General features: G+C 39.5%; 1 protein-coding gene across 1 annotated transcript in view; it reads left to right on the top strand.

Annotated features, from left to right (window-relative positions):
- Nucleotides 1-27,474, top strand: part of LOC117528469 (myosin-10-like) — a 157,257-nt gene that overhangs the window by 99,778 nt on the left and 30,005 nt on the right. The window contains 13 exon segments of the mRNA XM_034191105.1: nt 2,623-2,715; nt 4,787-4,850; nt 5,209-5,307; nt 6,247-6,390; nt 6,503-6,598; nt 7,910-8,028; nt 10,493-10,645; nt 12,108-12,281; nt 12,380-12,553; nt 20,685-20,799; nt 21,435-21,497; nt 26,607-26,800; nt 27,058-27,179. Of these exon segments, the coding sequence (XP_034046996.1) occupies nt 2,623-2,715; nt 4,787-4,850; nt 5,209-5,307; nt 6,247-6,390; nt 6,503-6,598; nt 7,910-8,028; nt 10,493-10,645; nt 12,108-12,281; nt 12,380-12,553; nt 20,685-20,799; nt 21,435-21,497; nt 26,607-26,800; nt 27,058-27,179 (1,610 nt within the window).

Here is a 27,474-nt window from a genome sequence, read left to right as displayed (position 1 = left end):
ACGTGTTCTTAGTAATGTCTGAGTTCAGACTAAAATCTGAACACACTGGGGGTAATGGTGAATGTTAGATGGAAGAATTGCCAATAAAGGTCAAGCTGGTTAGAAGGGCAAGTCTAGATTTAAAGGACTCAACATAATCAGACTGTCTTATGTCAACAGAAAGGTCATTCCAGGAACATGCTGAAGTCTTGAACTTTAGCATAGAAAGTAGTGCTACGTTTTGATAGGAGCTTTGCATGATCTGACAGAGGGCACTTAACTATTGAGGAGTTTACATATTAAATTGCAACAGCTGATCTTACAAGAACAGGAAGATAATATAATGAGGATAGTATAAATATAAACAATCAAATTTCCTAATTTTGGTTAGCGGTCTTGCAGCAGTATTGTCACACAAGACCTCCTGTGCACATGCATAACTGGCCTTACACTGCAAAAAGTGATATCAAAGAAAGTAAAAAAAAGACTTGTTTCATGAAAATTTGACTTAATTTTTGTTTAAATAGAAAAAATAACCCTGTCAAGCATTTTTTACATAAAAAAGTCTTACTTTGCGAAAATGTCTCGCTTTTTCTGAAGTTTTTCCAGCTGATATCAAGTTGTATTTAACCAGTAACAAGGAAAGGCAATGGATTTCAAATCATCCAAGCAAATGAACAATATTGTCTTCTTTATTTTAAACACAGGCTAATCTTAAATTAAGAATTCTGTCTTGTTTTAAGGCACATTTTGACGATTCAGTACCTAGACATTTTGCTAGTTATGAGAATTCTAACCAATTCAATATTTCTGGCAGATTTATTTATTTATTTATTTTTACTTAATACAAGACAATTTGGCTAGATTTCGGATTATTTGGCTTATTTTGAGAGGGACGGATTTGGCAGCGTAGAATCAATCAAATCTGAATGACTCTAGTTAATTTCACATAATTTAGAGTAGATTTAGTGTATATCTATCCTTTTGTTTTATACGATTGCTTATGTCACAAGAGGGTTGTGATTGGAGCTTGTCTGACTATACAATGAGTGAAATGCAATGCATTTACATTTACATCTACAGCTAACTAAGAGTGATCAAATAGCCTACAAATGTCTTTGGAAACTTTCATTTATTATCTGGTCCTTATGTTTGTGTTTTCCCATCATCTGGAGGGATTTGGACAAGTGATACTGTCCTTTAGAGCCAATAAATCTGAAATCTTGCCAAAGAACTTGGTTTGGTTTCTATCCATGAAGGCTTTTTGAGACTAAAATGTCTATAAAAATTTAGTTTTTGTGCTTTGATGTTTAAATATTGTTTGCATTGTCCACCTTAGATTAGATGTAGCAGTGAGGTTTCAGTGTTGGCGATTGAAGAATACGGCTGCAAGGGTCCAAGTTTAAAATGGGCTGAGTTATGGTTTTAGTTATTCAGTGTAGTCAACAAAGTGGTCAGATTCAGAGCGCGAGTCATCAGCATCTTTCCTCTCTGTGTTGGATTCTTTTCCTTAGTCTGCAAGTCAGTGTTTTTGCTCCATTTAGCAACACAGATTTCATTTCTGGCATTCATGTCTTTCTCTTTCTTCTTCTTTCACTTTTTTTTTGCTTTAGATCTGTCAATTTTTTTTTTTTCTTGTGTTGTTGTGTAGTCCCGTGTTTGTTTTATTGCCTTACAACTTCAGCTGGTCATGCATCAGTGGCCTGGAGCCAAAAGTACCTCTGTTCCCTTTCACAATCTTTGTCTTTGTGAAGTCAATTCTCTGTTGTATCTATCAGGTGGTGACAATTTCAGTGAATCTATTTCTGCATTGGTTGTGTCCTGATTGGGGAAGACTGTGTCTGTACAGTGTGAAGGTTTTCTTATGCTTGAGAGCAAGTCCAAGTACCATTACAGTGGTAGAACTGTGCAGATGTACAGAGTAAAGTCATACCATACCAACTATAGGAATATGTCAACCAGTAGATCGCTCTTTGTCAGCACCCCAAACAAACCGTGTACGCTATATACTCTTAGTCAGAACATGTCCAAGTCATGCCTCTGCAGTTTCTCGACTTCTGCCAAAATGCTTGGTTACTTTGGCCCCTTACACTTTTAGTGTTCTCTTGACAAAATTCACATGAAAGTGCAGTCGACTCGAGTAAAGCCAAAAGAAGTGCTGTAAATTGCTGTGTGTCTGAAAGATTGGATTAACATATGGAAGTTGCTACATTCTTCTTCAGATGGTCTGTTACAGAGTTGATGTTTGCCTACCCAGTTTGTGTAAATGTTGACAGGTAAGAAAATGTGAACATTTATTAAAATAACAACAAAAAATGGATTACTGTACTTGGGGCCAGGTATTAGAGAGTTTGAAAGTTTTTTTTCTTTTTTGGCTTATTATTGCCATCCGTCTGCAGCAGGGGTGGTGGCCAAGTGGTTAATGTGCTTGGTTTCAGTTCAGAGGCTCCGGGTTCAAATCCCACCCCTGCCACATTTCTCCATGTAATGTGGAGTTGCGTCAGGAAGGGCATCCGGCATAAAACCTGTGCCAATTCAACATGCAGATCCACCTTGGATTTGCTGTGGCGACCCCGAGTGCAAACAAGGGAGCAGCCGAAGGGACTTACTTTTTTATTGCCATCCGTCTGTCTTTTCTCACAGGGCGAGTTGGAACGACAGCTGCTGCAAGCCAACCCCATTCTTGAATCTTTTGGCAATGCCAAGACAGTGAAGAATGATAACTCATCTCGCTTTGTGAGTGCTGTTTAAACATCCGTCCTCTTGATTTAATCATATGCACAGATAAGATCCAGCAAGGACAAATCAACATTGATTTTAGGAATAGTTTATTTTTGCATGATTAGATGTGTAAAACAGCAGTATATAGAGTTATGAGTTTGAAACACACAATATTCCCGTATTTTTATGATAACTGCATTTCTTTGTTTTGAAACACTGGGACAATTTTTTACTTCTTTTGAGTCTTCCATATGGCTATCACTATGTAACCTGATAATCTGAATCTTAAAAGTGTATATCATATTTTCCGGACTATATGTTTCATCATTTGTTGCCTCTCTCCATATAAAACATAGAAGGCATCAGTAGATAAGTCACATTTTTTTAAACATGGTGTTACCGCTTTATGCAACAAGAAGCAAAATTTATTTAGTTGGCACATTTTTTTTATAACACAAACACAACGTTAGCAAGCAGAAGCTAACGGACTAATTAATGTTATAGTACAAGGCACAAAGAACTTGAGTAAACTTATTTGTCAAAACTGAATAGATGAAAACATCAATGCGGAGCTCAACATGTGCACATATGCCTCACTAACTTTAAATAAAGTTTTTACAATAACTATACATCTTTCACTTGGAGAACATGATTTATGAATTTTGATTGTTTTCTAAAACCCACTGTGTCCTTCTCATTGAGATCTTCTTATTTTATGGCCGTTGGTGTCCAGCTTAATTGTGCATGACCATCGCTTTCTGGTCTGCATTGTGGATCAGACAGTACCAGATTAGTGAAAGAAAAAAAACTCCATCAATATCCTTCATTAAATAATCCAGAGCCTGTGTCCGTAGCTGCTGTTACACTCAAAAAATAAGGGTTTATTTTACAGTATAAGGGCTTTGTGTTTCCAATAAGCTGCAAGTTTGCCTGAAGGAAGAAAAAGTGAGTGAACGAGGGGAGGGGGATGGGGAGAGAGAGAGAGAGGAGGGAGCTTCACTCATTTTCACACAAAATGTTTAGTTTTCATTGGAACTGTTTACACAAACGATTACATGATCATTTGTGTGAACAGCAGACTTTAGCGCTAAATGCTCATTAAGCAGCACAGCAACTTAACAATCATAAACGATCATCTTCAGCACACAGCTTCACTAAGTGAAACAGGAAAGTGTGAAAACTATGACGCAGAAAAGTTTTCATCCAGGTTTTATCCTTTAAAGAGCAGGTTTGACAGTGAAATCAGTCCAGGTTCAGTTCTTGTTCGAATAAGACAATTATTAAAGGGGTTATATTGCAAAAAATAAATAATAATAATAATGCAATCTCACTCAAAAATTTTGAAAGAAAAAGCTGTCAAGATGACAAAAAACTCTGCCTGACACAACTGGATTAAAGCTACTGTATGTAAATATACATTTGCAGTCAGTGTCAGTGTTAAATTGCAAGACACAGCTCTCTGCCTCACTGAATTAAAGCTATTGTGTGTCATTTTTGAGGAAGAGAGCAAGTGCTATATTTTAAATACTGAATAAAACAATTCCTTCAGACAATGATTTATTGTTTTTAATGCTAGAAATAAAAACTGTACTGACTGCTTCACTTTTCTTGAATACTCTAAACAGTGAATGGAACACTTGCTTCAAAATATGATTCACTGTTTTGAGTTGTTCAAAACAGTGACTGAAACATGTATCAAAAATGCTAATTTTTTTCAAAACCTGACACTGAATCAAATAATTGTTTCAGAAACATGAGTTGCTGTTTTGAAAGATGTGAAACACTAAATGAAGCTGTTTCTTCAGGAAATGTTTTGCAGCACAAACAACACTGTGGATCCCATCTCAACCCCCCCCCCCCCCCCCCCCCAAAAAAAAACAAACAAATTAAATAGAAATGAGAATATAATTGTTTGTAACGAGAGAAGACTCAGACCCTACACAAGCTCATCACACACTGAAGCTGGCCCAAGAAGTGTCACATCTGTCATTATATGGCAGCTCTCATAGTAGCAGCATTATTTGATTTTTTTTTTTTTTCATCTAATGAATGAGTTACTGTTTTAAACATAACCATTTTTCTGCAGGGGAAGTTTATTAGAGTCAACTTTGATGTCGCAGGCTACATTGTTGGGGCCAATATTGAAACCTGTATCCTTTACTTTGGCGTCAGACTTACAACTAGAAGGACAAAGAATTGTTTCAAAATTGTCAAAGGCATTTTATAAGGGTACCACTCCCTGCATTTTATGCCACAAAATGCTATTTCAATGTTTTCTTGAACTGCAAAACACAGTGATAAAGAATTAAAGTTCGTGTTTAATTGTGGCTATGAAGACAATAATGATGTTAGACTCCTGGGGATACATTGTTTTTGTTGCAGAACTTGTAAAAAACAGTGAAGAAATTACTCACTAAGTAATTTTTTGAGCCAGAGTTTTATAGAACTTGACAGTGTTTGTTTCCAGTGTTGCAATTTTGTGGTCAGTCCTTAGCCTTGTGCTCTCAGATCTTCTGGAGAAGTCGAGGGCAATTCGACAGGCCAAAGATGAGAGGACCTTCCACATTTTCTACAGGCTGCTGGCTGGGGCTGGAGAGCATCTCAGAAGTGAGTATCGTAGCACTCACACCTGGATGAGTTTTCCATCAGTTCAATTTATTTCATTTATACAGCGCCAAATCACAACAAAGCTGCCTCAAGGTGCTTCACATGAGTAAGATCTAACCTTACTCATGGGGAGGTGATGGTCTAGTGGTTAAGGCGTTGGGTTTAAGACCAGAAGATCCTTGGTTCAAATCTCACCCTGACTGGAAAATCACTAAGGGCCCTTGGGCAAGGTCTTTAATCCCCTAGTTGCTCCCGGTGTGTAGTGAGCACCTTGAATGGCAGCACATCGGGGTGAATGTGAAGCATTATTTGTAAAGTGCTTTGAGCGTTTGATGCAGATGGAAAAGCGCTATATCAATGCAGTCCATTTATAAATACAGTCTAGAACAATTGATCTAGTACCAACCCTAGAGCAAACACACAGGCGACAGTGGTAAGGAAAAACTCCCTCTAATGATGTTGAGGAAGAAACCTCAAGCAGACCAGACTCAGAAGGGCGACCCACTGGTTAGGCCATTCTAACAGTTACAAGGTTTTTACAAAGTTTTTAACTAAGCTGAAGAAACAGGAAACAGAAAAATCAGAACAGCATTAAAAACAAAGTGGATTATTGAGGTGAGCACACAGTCATTCACACCACAACGGGACCAGGTACAACTTGGTGGACCTTGGCTGATGCAGATATGGTGAAAATTGATGTAATTCCGGCCAAATGTGGCACAAGTTTAACCAAACTTACAAAAAAAGCATACTTAAAGTTTAGTTTTTTCAAACCTAAGTATGTAAGTAAACTGAATGTGTACTCGCTTATTTTTAGTTTAAAAGTGGTATACTACTAGTAAACGTGGATACTTTTTTTTTTTTTTTTTTTGGAAGGGCAATTGTTTACTTGTGAACCATGCCATGACAACCTCCCTCTTCTGTTCTGTCCATCTGTAGCGGACCTGCTCCTTGAAGGCTTTAACAACTACCGCTTCCTCTCCAACGGTCACATTCCCATCCCCGGCCAGCAGGACAAAGAGAACTTCCAGGAGACCATGGAGGCCATGCACATCATGAGTTTCTCCCACGATGAAATCGTCTGTGAGTACTAAATCCAGATGTGCCCCTAACGCACAGGATGCTTTCTCTCTGTCTGTCTTAAGATAATTACGTGCACATCTCCTCTCTCCTCTTCCTGTTCCGTGCATGCCAGGCATGTTGAAGGTGGTTTCTGCGGTGCTGCAGTTTGGAAACATCATGTTTAAGAAGGAGAGGAATACTGATCAGGCATCCATGCCAGAGAACACGGGTAAACAGCCGGCATGCGGTCAACATAAATGCAGAAAATACTGCGAAACCGAGTGGAGAAAACCAGCCTTAGATTAGATGTGCAGTTCAGCCCGTACTGTGTGTATTTGGACATGAATGTTATTTTAGTTTTCTGTAACACCTTATTATAATCAGTAGTGCAGATCTTAAATGTAAGAATTTCGTAGGCATTACAACACTTTCGTCACTTTTGTGTCTGATCTACTGTAGTTCAGGGCCATAAGCAGTTGGACAAACTATGAATCAACAAACGCAGTTGTGATGGTCCACATGCACTTTAGCACTGTTCACCCACTTTTGATTTAATTGCGATGAAGTTAAAGCCGACTATCTGCACATATTATTGGACTTCATCTCAGGTAAAATCGAAACTTTGTGCGTGTCCATAAATACACTGTACATGGAAGCAGTTTTTGATTCATTTCAGTCTGCTTTATTAGCATGACATTTACACTTGTTACCCGAACTAAATGAAAAACGATATTCAACACAGAATTACGAAAAGTAATCAATATTATTTAAATCAAAAGTTGTTTGTAAAATTTATTAGGGATGTGCTGATGTGATATTTTAGAATGGTATTAATCTGATATTGGCCAAAATTACTGGATCTGATATCAGAATAAATAAATAACCAGTCCGATCTGGATTCTGTTGCATATCTGGATGGTGTTGTGGGCTGTGGGCATTTTCCGTTTGGGAATATTTGTTTCACAATTTGACTTGATGTTTTGTTAGGTGCTAGGTTAACAAAGGATGTCCAGATAAACGTATGTAACAGCTGAGTTGTGTTAAGACAGGGAAAGTGGTATCTGATTGGTTTCAGCAGATACTAAAGGTTCCAGTATCAGTGTCGTGTTGGACATGAAAAACTGATGTGATGCCATCCCTAATTAGTATCAGTATTAGTATTAGTATTCACTGTGAAAACATGATTTCTTAGGAACATGTTGAATGCTTACAAAATCTGGAACCTTCATAGTTTCAGCCACACGTTACCATTTCTGTATTAAAGCAAATTAAATTTGTAATGAAATATTTAATATGTCGGACTTTTTAAATATATCACTCTAGACTTTGAGAGCTTAATTTATACAAAGTTTTTGACTGATGTGGGATTTTTATCATAGCCAAAAAAGTCAACAGGCAAACGTGTATATGCCGATATTTGACCCCAACTTTGAACTTGGACCAGTGCTTTTGCACATACAACCCTGCATTTTGTCAAACTTAATGTTACTTTGTGAGTTTGTGATGAGGTCTACATTAATTCCATTTATTCTTCACTCAGCGGCACAGAAGCTGTGTCACCTGCTTGGAATGAATGTGATGGAGTTCACTCGAGCCATCCTCACACCTAGGATCAAAGTGGGACGAGACTATGTCCAGAAGGCACAGACCAAAGAACAGGTCAGGTTATAGCCAAGCCTGTGAAGGCTTAGATGTTATCTACATTTCATATTTGTTGAATTTTCCTCCATCACAGACTTCATACAATGTGTCCACTTGCATGTGTGTGTTGGCTTGACCACAGGAACTCACATGATTATGAACCAACTTGTTAAAAACGTAATAAAATTAGATTAGATTAGATGTGATAGAACTTTATTAATCCCTTGGGAAGTCTCCTGGGAAACTGAGGTTCCAGCAACATAATCACTCAGTAACAAAGAATGTTAGGCACTTGATACTTACGCACATTGTTGCCCCTCCCAAAATGCACCTGTACCAACCTTTTTGATATATGTTGCTGGCATCAAATTAAAAATTCTCATTCAATAAAATAAATAAATTAAAATTCCTCAGTTTCAACATTTACGTCTTTGTGCTGTTTTAATTAAATATAGGGTTGAAATGGCAAATCTTCACATCCTTTTTTTCCTTACATTTTACCCTTCATTCCAACTTATATACACTCAACAAAAATATAAACGCAACACTTTTGGTTTTGCTCCCATTTTGTATGAGATGAACTCAAAGATCTAAAACTTTTTCCACATACACAATATCACCATTTCCCTCAAATATTGTTCACAAACCAGTCTAAATCTGTGATAGTGAGCACTTCTCCTTTGCTGAGATAATCTATCCCACCTCACAGGTGTGCCATATCAAGATGCTGATTAGACACCATGATTAGTGCACAGGTGTGCCTTAGACTGTCCACAATAAAAGGCCACTCTGAAAGGTGCAGTTTTGTTTTATTGAGGGGGGATACCAGTCAGTATCTGGTGTGACCACCATTTGCCTCATGCACTGCAACACATCTCCTTCGCATAGAGTTGAAGAGAACACCTCTCCAACGTGCCGAACGCCAGCGAATGTGAGCATTTGCCCACTCAAGTCGGTTACGACGACGAACTGGAGTCAGGTCGAGACCCCGATGAGGATGACGAGCATGCAGATGAGCTTCCCTGAGATGGTTTCTGACAGTTTGTGCAGAAATTCTTTGGTTATGCAAACCGATTGTTTCAGCAGCTGTCCGAGTGGCTGGTCTCAGACGATCTTGGAGGTGAACATGCTGGATGTGAAGGTCCTGGGCTGGTGTGGTTACACGTGGTCTGCGGTTGTGAGGCTGGTTGGATGTACTGCCAAATTCTCTGAAACGCCTTTGAAGATGGCTTATGGTAGAGAAATGAACATTCAATACACGAGCAACAGCTCTGGTTGACATTCCTGCTGTCAGCATGCCAATTGCACGCTCCCTCAAATCTTGCGACATCTGTGGCATTGTGCTGTGTGATGAAACTGCACCTTTCAGAGTGGCCTTTTATTGTGGACAGTCTAAAGCACACCTGTGCACTAATCATGGTGTGTAATCAGCATCTTGATATGGCACACCTGTGAGGTGGGATGGATTATCTCAGCAAAGGAGAAGTGCTCACTATCACAGATTTAGACTGGTTTGTGAACAATATTTGAGGGAAATGGTGATATTGTGTATGTGGAAAAAGTTTTAGATCTTTGAGTTCATCTCATACAAAATGGGAGCAAAACCAAAAGTGTTGCGTTTATATTTTTGTTGAGTATATTATATATAATATATATATAATATATAATAATATATATTATATAAAATATATATATATATATATATATATATATATATTTGGACCTACATGTCATTATGGTGCTGTTTTACGAACACTACAGTCTTATCCAAATTCTAGGGTGCTTAAACCAATGGCCAGACATTAGGCCAGACATTAAAAATTCAAGTGAAATATTGATCTTAGACTGGAATAAATGCCATAATATTTTAAGGAGGGTCTTGATAAAGAGGAAAATTTCTGAGAGAAAAAAAAATGCAGTTTAAGGTAACTTTGTGTTAGAATGGCTCTAAGCAGTGGGTCACCCCTCTGAGTCTGGTCTGCTTGACATTTCTTCCTCATTATCAGTTGAAGGAGTTTTTCCTTACCACTGTCACCTGTGTGCTTGCTCAGGGGGGTTGTTAAGGTTAGACCTTACTTGTGTGAAGCACCTTGAGCATCTTTGCTGTGATTTGGTGCTCTTCAAATAAAATAAATTGAAATTGAAGGTACATCATCATTGGCTGATAGATTCAGTCCTTTACTGCATGAATGCTCTTCGAGTTTCACCTGTCAAATGATTAATAACAATTACTTCATATCAAACTTTGGGGGAAAAATGTTCTTTAAAAAAAATAAATAAATGGTATTCTTCGTAGTTACAGTCCACATTGCAGTTTAAAGGTCATAGAACAGCTCACCAGGACCATAGTGTACACTGAAAAATTTATAATATTCCAGAAATATAACTTATGAAAAATATGATTTGTATATGATATATGCACTTGTAATAAATGATCTGTGTATAATTAATTGTGTCTCTGATGGTATTTTATTTTCTCCAGGCTGACTTTGCTGTTGAAGCCTTGGCCAAGGCAACATATGAGCGGCTGTTCCGCTGGCTCGTTCACAGGATCAACAAGGCCCTCGACAGGACCAAACGCCAGGGAGCGTCTTTCATTGGCATCCTGGATATAGCTGGTTTTGAGATCTTTGAGGTGCAAATCATTTTATATTGGTTTATACAATATGTGGAAATCAAAGTGCTAATACGTAAACTGCTGACATCAGGCCCAGCGCAAGAAAAAAAATATTAAGGGGGCGATGAGTTTAGCACAGGGGATGGAATCGCCACCCCCCAGAAAAAAAAAAAAGTGCGCACCGGAGGGTACGTGCCTTTGAGCGTGCGTAATAAATTGGGTGCGCTCCTAGAAAGCCCGTGTATTTAGGCTACATCGTTGTAAGAGACTGACTAAGAGTAAAGAGTGATGACAGTATTTTTTTTAATTATTATTTGAATGTATAGACCCTTGGTCAAGTGATCTCCTGCGTACCACAAAACCAAACCAACAACTGATCTGAGAAACGACACGAGACAGTAGATTAACCCCACATACAGCCCTCCATCACAAGCGCAAACACAGCGCAATTGGGCATGACAGTCACAAATGGGTCAAAGATAAACCTTTCATGTAGATGTACAGTGGTCCCTCGTTTATTGCGGGAGTTACGTTCTAAAAATAACCCGCAATAGGCGAAATCCGCGAAGTAGACAGCGTTATTTTTTACAATTATTATAGACGTTTTAAGGCTGTAAAACCCCTCACTATACACACTTTATACACTTTTCTCAAACAGGCATGAACATTTTCTCACTTTTCTCAAGTGTGTAAACACTCTCAAAGTTCAAACCTTAGTAGAAAAATAAGACCAACCTGTTTTCAGGCCCAAACATTTGTTTGAGAAATAAAAATAGAACGTTTTCCTATAAATAATTATAGTGGCTTTTAGAAGTAACGAATTTAATTTTAACAATCAACCTACGAGGTTGGACACATAAGAAATTATTAATAGTGACTGACCAGTATTTCACAGTTCCTCTGATTGCGCCTCTTCGTTGTGGCGCCGCTCCGCTGAAGGCCTCGCTGCAGGTGTCTTTTTCCGAGTGAAGAACACAGTTATGGGTAGTTGTTGGCGCTCTTTTTTCTTCTGGGCGAGAAGATACTTATAAACAGACACGCAGAACACAAGGCGCTTACTCTCCCTTTGCGGTGCCGCAACAGGTGTCCCGTCATCTCGACAGAACTCCGGCCTGCTTGATGAGGACGCAGAGCACAATGCGCTGTAAAAAAAAGCATGCAAAATTTGACTAAAAAAATCTGCGAAATTGCGAGGCGCTATATTTTCCAGTATTTCTTTTTCTTTCTTTTTTATTTTTATTTTTGATAACTCTCACATCCGAGGGGGCGAGGTTGATGACGTGAGGGGGCGTCGCCCCCAAACGCCCCCTCGTGGCGCTGGGTCCGGCTGACATAAACATCATATGGATTGATCTGAATCATTGTGCTTAAAAAAAACTGTCATTATTTTCAGTGTTTTTATTATCTTACATTAATCAGTAAGAAAACACTACACAATAACTTTTTAACAAGCGACCTCTGTTTTCCTCATTCCTTTTAGCTGAACTCTTTTGAGCAGCTTTGCATCAACTACACCAATGAGAAGCTGCAGCAGCTCTTCAACCACACCATGTTCATCCTGGAGCAAGAGGAGTACCAGAGGGAGGGCATCGAGTGGAGCTTCATCGACTTTGGCCTCGACCTGCAGCCCTGCATCGACCTCATCGAGAGGCCGGTCTGTTATTGCTCTCTCTCGTCTACAACCTGAGATTGCGGGTCTGCATTTTAATATTTCCGTGTGATTAAATGTCTTCATTGCTCTCGTTCCTGCAGAATAACCCTCCTGGAATTCTGGCTCTGCTGGATGAGGAGTGCTGGTTTCCCAAGGCCACAGACAAGACCTTTGTGGACAAGGTTCTGCAGGAACAGGGCACACACACCAAGTTTCAGAAACCACGGCAGCTCAAAGATAAAGCTGACTTCTGTATCATCCACTACGCAGGGAGGGTACGTTCCTCAGGTCCCTTCTAACCAATCACATCCTCATTTCATCATTCAACCTTCAGTAAAACACAGCACATCTTTCTCTTTGGCTGATATGATCTTAAAATTAAAAAAAATATTGTAAGTATAACAAAACGTTCGTCCTGATGCCCTTGGTATACTCTGTACCAGTGGTGCAGTATGATATTGTAACCACTTGTGTGTGTGTGTGTGTGTGTGTGTGTGTGTGTGTGTGTGTGTGTGTGTGTGTGTGTGTGTGTGTGTGTGTGTGTGTGTGTGTGTGTGTGTGTGTGTGTGTGTGTGTGAAAATAATTTGGAAACACAAGAGCAAATTTTCACCAAACTTGGTGGGAATATTCCTTTGGTGAGTGTGTCAAGCACAGGAACTTTTGAATCAGACTGGTCAGGGTTCATCAAGGTCATCAAAAATATAGACCAAAAAAAAAAAAAAAAAAAAAAACTTATTTTCCAGGATATCTCCATAATCAATAGAGAGAGATGAACCAAAGCCAAACAGCTAAGCTTTTGTCATTATCTGGTATAGTTTAGAAAATTCTCGAAAGCTTGGTCTTCATATCAGCCTGAAGAAGACGCAGATTCTGCATCACCTTCCACCCAACATGGTCAATCCAAAGCTTCCTGCTGTGAGACTGCACAAACAGGTCCTGAAGAAAGTGGCCCACTTTCCGTACCTTTGCAGCCATGTGTCATCAAATGCCAATCGACTATGAGATTCAGCACCAACTTAAGTGTGCAAGAACTGCCTTTGGCCGGCTTTGCACGGTGTTTTCAACAACAGAGATCTTCAACATGAGATGAAAATCCTCATCTACAAAGTCGTTACAGTGCCAACCCTGCTGTATAGATATGGAACCTGGACCACCTACCACTACCACCTGAACACTCTTAGCCAATTCCACCAACACTGCTTGAGGAGTATCCTCTGTAACAGGTGGAAAGACTACCATACCAACATCAGCATCCTGGTTAAGGCCAAGCTCCAGAGCATTGAGTGTGTCATCATCAATAACCAGATTTGGTGGGTGGGTCACGTCGTTAGGATGGATGAAAGCCGACTTCACAAGCAGCTTGTCTACTCCCAGCTGAGCGAAAGAAAATGGTCCAGAGGAGGGCACGAAATGCTCCAAGAACCTCCTGAAGCACAACATGAAGAGCTACTCCATCGACAGGAAATCTTGGGAAGAACATGCAAGCAATGATCCACAAAAATGCAGATGAATCACACAGAGGAGAAAGAAGAAAAAAGATCCTGACCGGTAGATGCTTCCTGCAACAACCACATGCAACATCCGTCAGAATCAGTGCACATCAAGACTGGGCCTGTTCAGTCATCTCTGGGTCCACCATCCCACCTGGGAATCAACAAAGAAACAATCTTCCTTGCTACAACGACAATCTGGTAAAAGTGACATCATGATGACATCAATAAAGCAATCATGAAATGTCACTGTATTCTAATAAACACACTGCCTGCATATCTGCAACCAGTAAGGCTATATTATCATATTTTCTGTACTACAAGTTGCACTAGTCTATAGGTTGCATGTGTTTTTAAAACCTAATGGTACTGATTCATACAACAAGAAGCGACATTAATTTAATTGATGCATTATTTATTTATAATGCAGACACCGCATCAGTGAGCAGAAGTTAACTGGCTAATTAATGTTATTGTACCAGGCACAAAAGACTCAGACTAAACTACTTCTTGAGGCCACTGAACATGCAATCCCAATGTAATTGAACATTTGAAAACTCTTTTTTGAAGACATTTATAAAACATAATAGCCTTATCTTAGTCTAGCTGTAATACTTATTGCTGTTCTTGTCTCACATAGTCCAAAAAGTGTAGTAGTATAACAGTTATAGTCCCTCTTTTTTAGTCAAGAATGCGATCTTTCAGTTTGAGAGCATGATTTATTAAATGTACACATTCTCCAAGACAAGAGCTTCTTCTTCTTCTTCTTCTTCTGCTTTTTCTTCTTCTCCTTATTCTTTCATGGTAATTAGTATCCAGTTGTTTTGGTGCATTAGCAGCACATTCTGTTATGTTGTGTGAATCACACTACCTTATTTGGAAGACAGGAGCAGCTTGTCACACATGTAAACAGTGTCATCTTGTGACCATAGATGACAATGCAGTATTTTTTTTTCACACATAAGTTGGAGGATCTCCCAAACTAGTAACATAACAAAACACACACATACACACACACACACCCAAAAACAAACAAGCAAACAAAACCAAATGCATGTTACAATCTGGAAAATATGTTAATATGTTAATAATGCCTCGCTTATTGGACTTACTACCACATCTCCTATATCTTGAAATCCTGGATATCTTAAAATATCATTCTCTTTGTTATTTTTTGTTTGTTTTGTTTTGTTTTTTAGAATTACTACGTTCACTCATATCCATCTTTATAGCCTCTAATTAATCCGTGACCTTTATCTTTTCTTTATGCAGCAGCTCCGTTTCTGTCCTGTGGCAGCAGACTGAGCTTCTCTGAGGGCGTAGTTAATCAGGTCATTGCCTCAAAACAATAGCCCAGTTGTCTCAACGCTGCTGGAGGAAACCCACATCTGGTTCGCATTGGTGTGAGATCGACTGCGTGGTGCACAATTTTGGCATAATGGTGGTCTGCCATCTGTAAAGAGAAAATGATACTCCAAAACATTCCAGAGAGGACATTTGTTGGTCATCTTCAGAGTGATGGTTTAATTAGATTTCCCTGCCTCTTCATTTATTTCTTGCACCTGTGTGTGTTGAACACGGTGAATGGTTATCAGTCAGCCATCCCTAAACATCTGTCTTGGACCTGAGCCTACAGGTGAAGAAAAAACAGACAGCCAACCAGATTTGAAAATAAATCCTGTTTTCAGCACTACAGCCAGTATTAAATTTGAACTTCATATAAATCTTGGATTGAAGGTATGATCTTATAGACAGGAAATTCAGTGCAAACTGTGAGTTCGTATTTTCCAGTGCTCTGATACAATCCACATGGAGATCTTACATTTCAGGATACTGACTGCATCCATTACATCTATTGTTCCTCTTATAATACTCTCATTGTCTCATTGTAAATGTTTGAGGAATGAACAAAGCCATTATGATGTCACAGAGAAAGAGAAACAGCACAAACCAGCAGCTTGATCTTGTCTCACGGGCACAAACAATATGATTAATTAATTTTAACTGGGGAGTTGTCTTCCCCAATTCTGATTTGAGTCATTTAATATTGAATATCTGCCAATACAAAGTCCCAATCTGATACTTGTATTTTCCTGATATTACAGTTGAACAGAGTAGAATGCAGGCAAAATAAAGGCAAACCATTGTACATGGTTGTCACCTTAACAGCTCCACTATGCACCAAGAAAAAATACCTTCAATCGAAGCTGCTTCTTAATGTTCGTATTCATCTATTTTTTTTTTTTGTAACTACACACACACACACACACACACACTCTCATCTTCAACTGCTTAGTCCAATCAAGGGTCCTGGGGGGCTGGAGCCTATCCCATCAGTCATAGAGCGCGAGGCGGGGTACACCCAGGACAGGATACCAGCCACATATAGACAAACAGGGCCACATATAGACAAACAAACACATCCACACCTGTACACACACCTATGGACAATTTAAAGTTTCCAATCCACCTAACCTGCATGTCTTTGGATGTGGGAGGAAGCCGGAGCACCCGAAGAGAACCCACACAAACATGGGGAGAAAAGGCAAATTCCACACAGAAAGGCCACAAGTGGGAATCGATCCCATGACCTTCTCGCTGTCAGGCAACAGTGCTAACCACTAAACCACTGTGCTGCCCACTAAACAGACTCATATATATATATATATATATATATATATATATATATATATATATATATATATATATATATATATATATATATATATATATATATATATATATATATATATATATATATATATATATATATATATATAGTGTGTGTGTGTGTGTGAACAATTCCGCTTAGTGTAGAATTGTAGTAGTAAAACTAGTTGTTAAAAATACATTCATTATTATCACGTCCGCCAAGGCCGTAATAACATCATTTGTCTGTCTGTTAATAGGATTACATCAAAACTACTGCATGGATTTTGACAAGATTTTCACCACAGATGATAGATATTAGGCCATGTTGTTGTTTTATGTATAGAAAAAGTTTTTAAAATATATTCAGAACTAGACTTTTACTACCTCTCTGGCTCCCCACCTGTGTACTGTCTGTGTAAGCAGGAGTTAGATGATGATGAGGAAAAACATTCATTTTTTTGGTGAAATCACTACTTGATTGGCCATTAGGAAAGGCAAATCACACTCGCCATCCATCAGAAATGGAGTTGGTGTGTATTTTACCCAATGTCAAATATGTTTTTTTAAACCATGGCAGCTCTAAGCATTAAATTACTCTTAAAACATGTACCATGGCAATTTAGTGAAGCAGCAGGCAGGCGTCTGCTTGGCGCACTGACACCGAGCTTATAAAGCAAAGCAGAGGAAACACACCTACTTATTTCATGATTCTTTTTTAATCCAGTTTAATTAAACTGATATGATCAAACAAAAATACCTTTACTGGGCCAATACTCAATAGATCTGATCAAATCAGGGTGTTCCTAATTTTAACTTCAGATGGTCGAGGTCTATCATTGCTGTTACCTCTAATTAGTACACTTCATGTATAATCCTACACAGCAAATTCAGCATCTACTAAACCAGTTGAGTTACACCAAGTAGAAGTGACATGTGTACTCAACAATCCAGCTAAAAATAATAATAATCTGTGCATACTGCACCATATTCTGTTTGTCCAAGCTTCCATGGACTTTGCACAGTCATCTGTAGCACCATTGATGGTATAGTTTTATTTTTGGCATCAAATGTTTGGCATGGCACAGATGGAAAATTTTGACAGAAATTGAAACATTACAATGGTAATGGCCAAAACCCACAAATTCCACCCAGTACTGAGATGACACACTGGGGCTGGAGAGCAGATTTCAGGCTTAACTTACTCTAAGACCTGGAGTTTTGATTTGATCCATTTGCACATTTTTCCTGACCATTACTGAAAATGGCTGTTTTGGCCGTTGTCCCTGATAATATTGCTGGTTGCTCTGTATCTGTAGACGAGAGAGTCGATTTCAGGCTGATCCAACTGGACATTTTTTATTTTTCTTGTATCTGAGGTTTGATTCCTGTTAAAAGACCATTGTTCCATTAAACACATAAACTCTACAAGAAAGGATACTCAAAGAGTGCAGTACCCGCACCAAGTAATACAAATCATTTCTTTGTGATTCAGTGATACCACAATAAATGGTTGTGTGTCATCTTGACAAACCAAAGCTGAATCACTTTAACAAAACCCTTCTCCCATGTTTAATCGATAGTGACAACAAATGGTTTGAGTTCAACTATTTGGAGCCAGTTTGGGCCTCTCAAGGTCAAAGGACGTGTGACCAGTAGAAAGGTGATATGACTTCATATTAGTGTTTAATCATAACCAGAAGTGTATCTTAAGCTAATTCCTTGGAATGGCCATTATAAATGTCCCTGGTGTATAAGCATTGACCTCATATTTTGACCTTGGTCTGTGAGTTTGATTTCAAGTGATTTGGTCAAAATTGGATAAAAACCGCCAACTGTTTTTACTCAAATCTGATGGATCCACAGGACCAAAAACAATACCTCCACATTGGGTATCACTGTGCACAGGTGTAATAAGAGATGAACAGAATGCAAAAAAAAAAAAGAAAAAAAGATGAGTCTGTCTTTCGGTAAATGGTGTTATAATGCAGAAGGGAAATGGGTTTTTATGTTATACAAAGTGAATAATTTGGCAATAAAGTCTACATTGTACAACCAGTCCAAAAATCTGTTTGGGTTGTGGCTTCTACCATAGGCTGGCTTTCACTACAGGAAAAATTTACCTGGTTTGGAAAACTTTTTTTTCTGCACAGTTCTGCAATATCACAGTGCAGAAGGAAAAACTTGAGCTACTTTTCCATTTTTACCTGATTCATCAATTCTGGCATTTGATTGGCTGAGCTCTTCTCAGTTTGTTAATTAGAAGTGGGCGGAGCTTGGAGAGTTGAAAAAACATGCAGAGTGAGTGATCTCCAGGAGCAATGTTGGTGACCTCTGATATAAGGCAAAAACCTTCAGAAAAAATGTTAGAATGTCAAATCCAGCAGCATTTCCTCAGTAGCCAACCCTGTGGCTTGACTAGCGGTAAGCAGGTAATGTAACCGAAATGGGGCCCGGGACTGAATACAGAGACAGATTTCGTTGGGCCCCACATCCCCTTCATATCATCTCACATATCAGCATTTTAATGGTGACAACTTTGATGTCAGGATGAAGCAAAATGATTCTGCGGGAAGTGAGAAAAGGGGGAAAGAAATCCATGAGAGTGAGTTTTTTGGACAGTTCACTCGCCTGGCATAAATGTTTTGTTATTGCTGTTAACAGCTCTCCCTGCATCCCACAATCAAGTTTGTCTCTTTTTTTCAGGACAGCCTGTGCTTTCAGAATATATAATTTGTTGTTGTGTTTTATAAGTGTAATAAAGGTACAATCAAAAACAGGCAAGGAAAAAATAAAGCGAAAAATAATTTTCCACACACATTTATTCAAAACACACAGCAAACTATAATAAACAACTGTTTTGACACTTTATGAAGGAAATTTGAGGTCTTGTGTGAAAGACTGTACAACAAAAAGGTTCAAACAATAAACACAAATGCACATTTTGAACAGTACATACAAAATGGTCTATGCGTTTTGTTGTCCATTGATGTGGTAAACAGTGCTTTACGCCGAGAAAGCAACAGAGTTATCCAGTAACATTCACATGCAAACTAGTGGAGCAATCCTGATAGTTACACCCTCTTTGTTTAAGCACGTGAGATTGTCATCAGAGGCTCTCCGTATGCTTCTGTTTTCACTGATCGCTGTGTGTAATGGCGCAGGGCACACTGAGTATGTACTAATAGTATGTACTCATTGGAGCACCCAGGGGGCTATTCAAACGGGCCAACTAGTAACATATCACTCCTGAAAATGATCTTTGACTTTTCACGTGAGGTAAATCTGCCCTACGACTGGATTTTGGAAAACCATGTGATGGTGAACCAATTCTGATCGGACACTCACATTGCGCACGTCATCACACAGCTTCTATGAGGAGTACAAAGATGGCCAATGGCTGGCTCAAAAGTCCGTGGAGTTAACTTTTCAGCAAAAAAAGAGTAAATTTCTATCTCATATCATTCAAAAGTTATTTATAATTTAATAAAGCTTGGTCTTAGCCGTCGTATATGATGTGTTGGCCCCAGAGGGTTAACGCAAAAGGGGCCAGCATCATGATAAAGTCTTTTCCCATGGAAGTTACAGCATCTGTGTGTGTGTGTGTGTGTGTGTGTGTGTGTGTGTGTGTGTGTGTGTGTGTGTGTGTGTGTGTGTGTGTGTGTGTGTGTGTGTGTGTGTGTGTGTGTGTGTGTGTGTGTGTGTGTGTGTATTTTTATAAATAATGTGAAAAACTATATTGAAATAATGATGGATTGTAACATAGTCAAAACATTGAATGCATAAGAAGTACTTATCAACGTGACATGTCAATCAAATGTCTGATTTTTACCAAGTGGTGTTTGATTGCTTCTCTAGGCTGCAAAAGTTAAAAAATATTATTTATGCATCACATTTTAATATGTAAGTCACTGCTCACATGAGTTTTACTTTTTATTTTACAATGTGTATGGTATTCTTTTGTTTTTTGTGGTGTTTGTGTTCACTGTTGACATTATGTCAGTATGGGCTGTGGTTGGGGGGGGTTGTTTGACAATCCTGCATTAGGGCCTGCTGTTGAGTCTCAGGCAAACTATAACAGGTGGAACAATCTTGTATTGTCCTGCTATCAGTGCGTGACACCATCTTAAACCACCTTAAAAGCTGCTGTTATGGTAAAAATGTCTAAATGCTGCATGAGAGATTTATTGTGGAAACTGAAATATGAGTCAGCTTTTCTTTCCACAGCAGCTCTGATAACACTGAGGAATGGTTGTGTGTCTGCAGGTGGACTACAAAGCTGACGAATGGCTCATGAAGAATATGGACCCTCTGAATGACAACGTGGCCACACTGCTGCACCAGTCAACGGACAAGTTTGTGGCTGAGCTGTGGAAAGATGGTGAATCTTTCAACTCTTATACAGCTGACAGGCTTCAAAATGAGGTTTAATCACTGTGTAGTTGTGCGTTTATCTTGTCTGTGGAGAAGGTCTGCACACGGCCTTCTTGTGAGAGATGGGAAAAGTGAGGCTTTTAAAAGCTTTCTTTTGTTGAAAAGTTTTATGTTTGATGAAAAGGGAAATACCTCGTCTCCTCTATCACAAATCCTGTCTGGGTTTGGTCCAGCATGAGTCATGAGTTCCTTAAAGTGAAAGAATTCTGCCAGCAATAACACAAACGGTAAGTGAGACAAAAACTGCAGACAGAAGCGTTTCTCCTCAAAGCTGAATGACGGATTAAGTACACACCCTCAATCTTTCGAACAGATGCAATGACCCATAAACATTATTATTATTATTATTTTTTTAAAAACTGAAACAAAGGTTATGGAAACTGTTTAGGGTTAACCTCAGTCCTGATTAATGATCAGCTATGATGTGGAGTTTTTTTGCATACAGTGCTGCAGTAAAAGAAGCGATACTAACTTGAGAGCAACTAATAAGCACTTGTTTGTGTGTGTGTGTGATATCCATGTGTATGATATCTGTGTGTGTCTCTGTGTGTGTGTATGTGTGTCTCTCTGTTGTTGCTGTAGACATTCAGACGTTTCAGAGAGCCTCTTTCTATGACAATGTCTCTGGGCTCCATGAGTCTCCAGGTGAATGTTGGCTGATGATAAATAACACTCTGCTTTCTCCTCATTCACTGTCACACAGAGCTCATTGGTTGCTGTCATGGCTGCAGTGCATGCCAAGCTCGGAAAGTTCCCATGTGGCTTTGCATGACTGCTGTTTTGAGAATGTCTGGAACCAAACTTTTTGCTCAGTCCATAAATTTTGCTGTTCTACATTTCTTGTCATTGATATTCAACAATGCATCCAGAAAGTATTCACAGCACTTTGCTTTTTCCACATTTTGTTATGTTACAGCCTTATTCCTAAATGGAGTAAATTAATTTTTTCCCTCAAAGGTCTACTCACAACACCCCATAATGACAACATGAAAAAAGTTTTCAGAAATTTTAGCAAATTTATTAAAAATAAAAAACAAAAAAAAAATGACAGGTATGTAAGTATTCACACCCTTTGCTCAATACTTTGTTCATGCACCTTTGGCAGCAATTACAGCCTGAAGTCTTCTTGAATGTGATGCCACAAACTTGGTGCACCTGTCTTTGGGAAGTTTCACCCATTCTTCTTTGCAGCATCTCTCAAGCTCCATCAGGTTGGATGGGGAGCATCAGTGCATAGCCATTTTAAGATCTGTCCAGAGATGTTCAGTCAAATTCAGTTTTTCAATTTTTCAATTTATTTTCATGTATATAGCACCAAATCACAACACAGGTGCTTCACACAAGTAAGGTCTAACCTTACCAACCCCCAGAGGGAGCACAGAGGTGACAGTGGTAAGGAAAAAACTCCCTCTGATGATTTGAGGAAGAAACCTCAAGCAGACCAGACTCAAAGGGGTGACCCTCTGCTTGGGCCATGCTACAGACACAATTTACAAAAGAATTCACAAAACAAATATACAGGAAATGTTGCCGGTGCACAGGACAGGAGGGTTACAGAAACAGACACCACACCCATCTCTGGATGGAGCCACACCTCAAAAAGACAGAGGGAAAAAACAGAATCAGGCATAATACAGTATAATTTGTCAGCATTGCGCAACAACAAAAACAGAAGAAATACTAAGGTGATCGCCAGCCACTAGCCCTAAGCTTCACTAAAAGACCCAGAATTTAGATAAAGTTGAGGCCGCGGCACGCTCCGTTTCCTAATAAAATGAATTTAAAAGAGTAAAAATCATAGCAACATACTATGCCAGTATGCCAGCCATACAAAAGAGAAAATAAGTGTGTCTTAAGTCTGGACTTGAAAGTCTCTACAGAATGTGACTGTTTTATTGATGCAGGGAGACCATTCCACAGAACAGGGGCACGATAAGAGAAAGCTCTATGATCTGCAGACTTTTTATTCACCCAAGGGACACAAAGAAGTCCTACACCCTGAGAACGCAGAGCCCGAGCCAGTACGTAGGGTTTAATTAGGTCAGCTAAGTAGGGAGGTGTCAGTCCATGAACTATTTTATAGGCTAGTAGCAGAACCTTAAAATCTGATCTCACAGGGACAGGAAGCTAGTGAAGAGATGCCAAAATGGGTGTAATGTGGTCAAACTTTCTGATTCGTGTCAGAGGTCTGACAGCAGCATTTTGAACCAGTTGGAGACCCCCAATGCTGGACTGCGGTAAACCAGAAAATAGAACATTGCAGTAGTCCAATCTTGAAGAGACAAACGCATGAATCGGGTCTCAGCATCAGCCATTGGCAGGATGGGACAAACCTTTGCTATATTTTGCAGGTGAAAGAAAGCAGTCCTCATAATTTCTGTAATGTGGAGGTCAAAGGACAATGTAGGATCAAAAAGTACCCCAAGGTTCCTCATTTGTCAGTGTGATGTATGACACATGAGCCGAGGCTAAGCGTTAGCTGGTCAAATTGATGCTGATGTCTCACTGCACCGAGAACCTTATCAGAGTTTAAAAGTAGGAAGCTTTTCACTGATACAGGGCAATCTTCTAAGGATTTTATGTGGATGAGATTACCAGCAGTTATCGGCATATATAACTGAGTATCATCAGCATATCAGTGAAAGGTAATCCCAAAATGCCGCAATATGTGCCCAATATCTGCCCAATATTCCGGTCTGGGCTCTGGTTGGGCCACGCAAGGACATTCACAGAGTTGCCCTGAAGTCACTCCTTTGATATCTTGGCTGTGTGCTTATTCATTGTCCTGCTGAAAGATGAACAGTCGTCCCGCGGTCTGAGGTCAAGAGCGCTCTGGAGCAGGTTTTCATCCAGGATGTCTCTGTGCATTGCTGCATTCATCTTTCCTTCCATCCTGACTAGTTTCCCAGTTCCTGTTGCTGAAAAAACATCCCCACAGCATGATTCTGCCACCACCATGCTTCGCTGTTGGGATGGTGCCTGGTTTCCTCCAAACATGACTCCTGGCATTCATGCCAAAGAGTTCAATCTTTGTCTCATCAGACCAGAGAATTTTGTTTCTCATGGTCTCAGAGTCCTTCAGGTGCCTTTTGGCAAACTCCAGATGGGCTGCCATGTTCCTTTTACTCAGGAGGTGGCTTTAGTCTGGCCACTCTACCATACAGGCCTGATTGGTGGATTGCTGCAGAGATGGTTGTCCTTCTGGAAGGTTCTCCTCTCTCCACAGAGGAATGCTGGAGCTCTGACAGAGTGACCATCAGGTTCTTGGTCATCTCCCTGACTAAGGTCATTCTCCCCATCACTCAGTTTAGATGGGCGGCCAGCTCTAGGAAGATTCCTGGTGGATCTAAACTTCTTCCATTTACAGATAATGGAAGCCACTGTGTTCACTGGGACCTTCAAAGCAGCAGAAATGTTTCTGTACCCTTCCCCAGATTTGTACCTTGAGGCAATCCTGTCTCTGAGGTCTACAGACAATTCCCTTGACTTCATGCTTGGTTTGTGCTCTGACATCCACTGTCAAATGTGTGACCTTATATGTAGACAGGTGTGTGCCTTTCTAAATCATGTCCAACCAACTGAATTTACCCCAGGTGGACTCCAGTGAAGCTGTAGGAACATCTCAAGGATGATCAGTGGAAACAGGATGCACTAAAGCTCAATTTTGAGTGTCATGGCAAAGACTGTGAATATTTATATACATGTGATTTCTTAGTTTTTTTTATTTATATTTTTAATAAATTTGTAAAAAATAAAAAAAATCACAATGTCATTATGGGGTATTGTGTGTAGAATTTTGAGCAAGGAGCTCAATTTGGAGCTTCATGGCAAAGACTGTGAATACTTTTTATATTTTTAATACATTTGCAAAAATCTATAAAAAAAACCTTTCACATTGTCATCATGGGGTATTGGGTAGAATTTTGAGGGGGAGGGGGGTGATTTTCATCCATTTTGGAATAAGGCTGTAACATAAAATTTGGAAAAAGTGAAGTGCTGTGAATACTTTCCAAATGCTCTGTATGTAGCTTGACAACTCTCTTTTTTTAATGCAAAATTCAGGGCCTTGTCTGAATAATCTGCAGTACAAAGCTGAAGTGAATTTGAAGTGTGTCCAAATCACTGTGGTGTTTATAAAAGTGGGAGAACAGAAAAAAACCCAGAAAGAGGGAAGCCCCCCCCCCCCCCCCCCCCCCCATTAGTGTTTACTTTTATGGTGTTTAATTATTGTATTCTTGGATTCACTTCAGTTTTGTTATGTGTTAAAGCACAGTGTGTAAAGCATGTCTGAATATTGAAAACTCTGTACTCTGCTTTAAACAAGGTTTTTGCTTGTCTATGTCCTTCCTCCTTCCACGGCACCAGACCATGACACATTTTTAGACCAACAGGCCCATGTGTGTTCATATGAGCACAAGTACAGCTGCTGTTCAAAAACACATCCACAGTGTGAGAAAAAAACAAGTGTCAGGTTAGATCTAGCACTGTGCAGGCCTTGGGGAAGATAGGGCCCTCAAATTCTTTGTTCTGGTACAATGGCCACATGTGGTGGAAATAAGATCAGTGAGTGAACAAACTTGAAGATTCGATTGAAGAAATGTTGTCATGGTCAAGTAGATAGTTTTCTGAAGATTCATTTGGGCCGTTGTTGTGGACAAAAAGAAAACATGAAGTTTGCCAGAAGGCACACATTGAATATAGTGATTATAGAAAATGTCTTTCTCCTTGATACTCTGTCATTTTTATCCAAGGCCAAAATATGGCCTTCGGGTATTGCGAAGGCCCTTCCATCCGTCCGTCTGTCTGTCTGTGCTCAGCATAAGTCCAGTCCTATTACTGCCAACGTCTTCAAATTCACAAGGAGCTTTCTTGGGACACAGACATTGGACAAGTTCAAAGATGGTTAACCTTGACCTATTTTAAGAGGTCAAAAGATCACATTCTGTCTTACGGCTGAGGGTATTTTAGCATTGCATTATTTTATTTTATTTTTTTATGGATTGTCTTTTCAGCCAGCCAGTGAAGCTTTATTACATCTTCAAAATTGTATGTGAGTGACTTTGTGGCTTCCCTTCCTTGTCTCCTTCATGCAGGATTACTTAGATTTACCAGACTGTGCTGTGCTCTTTCCATTCAATTAAAGATTGATTTAACTGACTGAGGGGGAATCAACGCTCTTGCGGACTTGACAGTTAAATCATGAGGGGAATAACATACAGTCAGCAGTCAATAGTCCAATTCATTTTTGATCCCTTAACAGCGCAGACATATGAACATAAAGTTCTTTCATTCCTACAACATTCACAAGATTTGGATGTAATTAGCCTTAAATGAAAGCTGACAGTCTGCACTACGAGGACATAGTGATTATTTGTGATGAACTCTCATATGATTGCATGTTTAATTTCTATGTCATTGCTTTATCAAGCGCTATATAAATGTGGTGTTGATTTTGACCAAGTGCAGGGACTGCTGGCTGGACTGCAGCGGTCAGAGTAAGTCTGTGTAACTGCAGCAGCCCATGTCAGTGCTGGGATTGTGTTTAATGCACCATGGTTATTGTTTTACTGCTGCATTAGAAAAGAGCAAATCCTGCACATTTGATCATAATTAAACTTTCCTGCCATCATTTTGTGCTGATTCTCTACTTTGCATTCAAATATCACACCGGCCACATCAAGTATCTGTGCATCTTTACATTAATATTAACATGGTTATCGCTCCGTTTTGTCTTTTCTCTTTTTCTGACCCCAGTTGACCGGATTGTAGGTCTGGACCAGGTTGCAGGTATGAACGAAACGGCATTTGGTGCTGCCTACAAAACAAAGAAGGGCATGTTCCGCACAGTGGGCCAGCTGTACAAGGAGCAGCTGTCTAAACTCATGGCTACACTGAGGAACACCAATCCCAACTTTGTGCGCTGCATCATCCCGAACCATGAAAAGAGGGTAAGTGGTGGTTGACCTCCGTGTTAGCCTGGTCCATTTCAGATGAGCTTTTGTCTTTTATATAGTGACCTCCACGTCTCCTTAAAACAATACTGTGACCGCAAGAAACTGCACGAACCTCGGATTTCCTGGAAAGGAGAAATAAACACTTTTTTGAAGCATCACTGCTGATAAATCACAAAAAGCTTGGATTTTGCACTTTTCTTCCCTGTTTCCTTCCGTCTCTCTCATTTCTTCTTATTGTTGACACTACCCAGGCTGGTAAACTGGACCCCCACCTGGTTCTGGACCAGCTGAGATGTAACGGTGTTTTGGAGGGGATCCGGATCTGCAGACAAGGCTTCCCCAACCGTATCGTCTTCCAGGAGTTCAGACAGCGGTAATGTTTGACTGCATTCTACATCATTATCCCTTCAGTTCTCAAAACTAGAACAAGTCCTGATTAGTACTTTGCTGGGAGACCACTTGCGAACATTAGGGGGTGTGGATTGGATTGGATTGCTATTTAAAGTTCGTGTTGGACTGTTTGGAGCCTCTTGACCTCAAAGGAGCAGTGACACACACCAAAATGTAAGTGCCTTTTCTCTTGTTTATAAATTCATAAAATATCAAATGATAAGGCTCTATTTTAGGTGTTATATAAAACAAATAATTAATTTTTTATTCACTCATAA

Source organism: Thalassophryne amazonica, chromosome 16 (genome assembly GCF_902500255.1).
Source record: "Thalassophryne amazonica chromosome 16, fThaAma1.1, whole genome shotgun sequence".
NCBI classification, from domain to species: domain Eukaryota; kingdom Metazoa; phylum Chordata; class Actinopteri; order Batrachoidiformes; family Batrachoididae; genus Thalassophryne; species Thalassophryne amazonica.
This window is presented reverse-complemented; position numbering and strand designations above follow the sequence as displayed.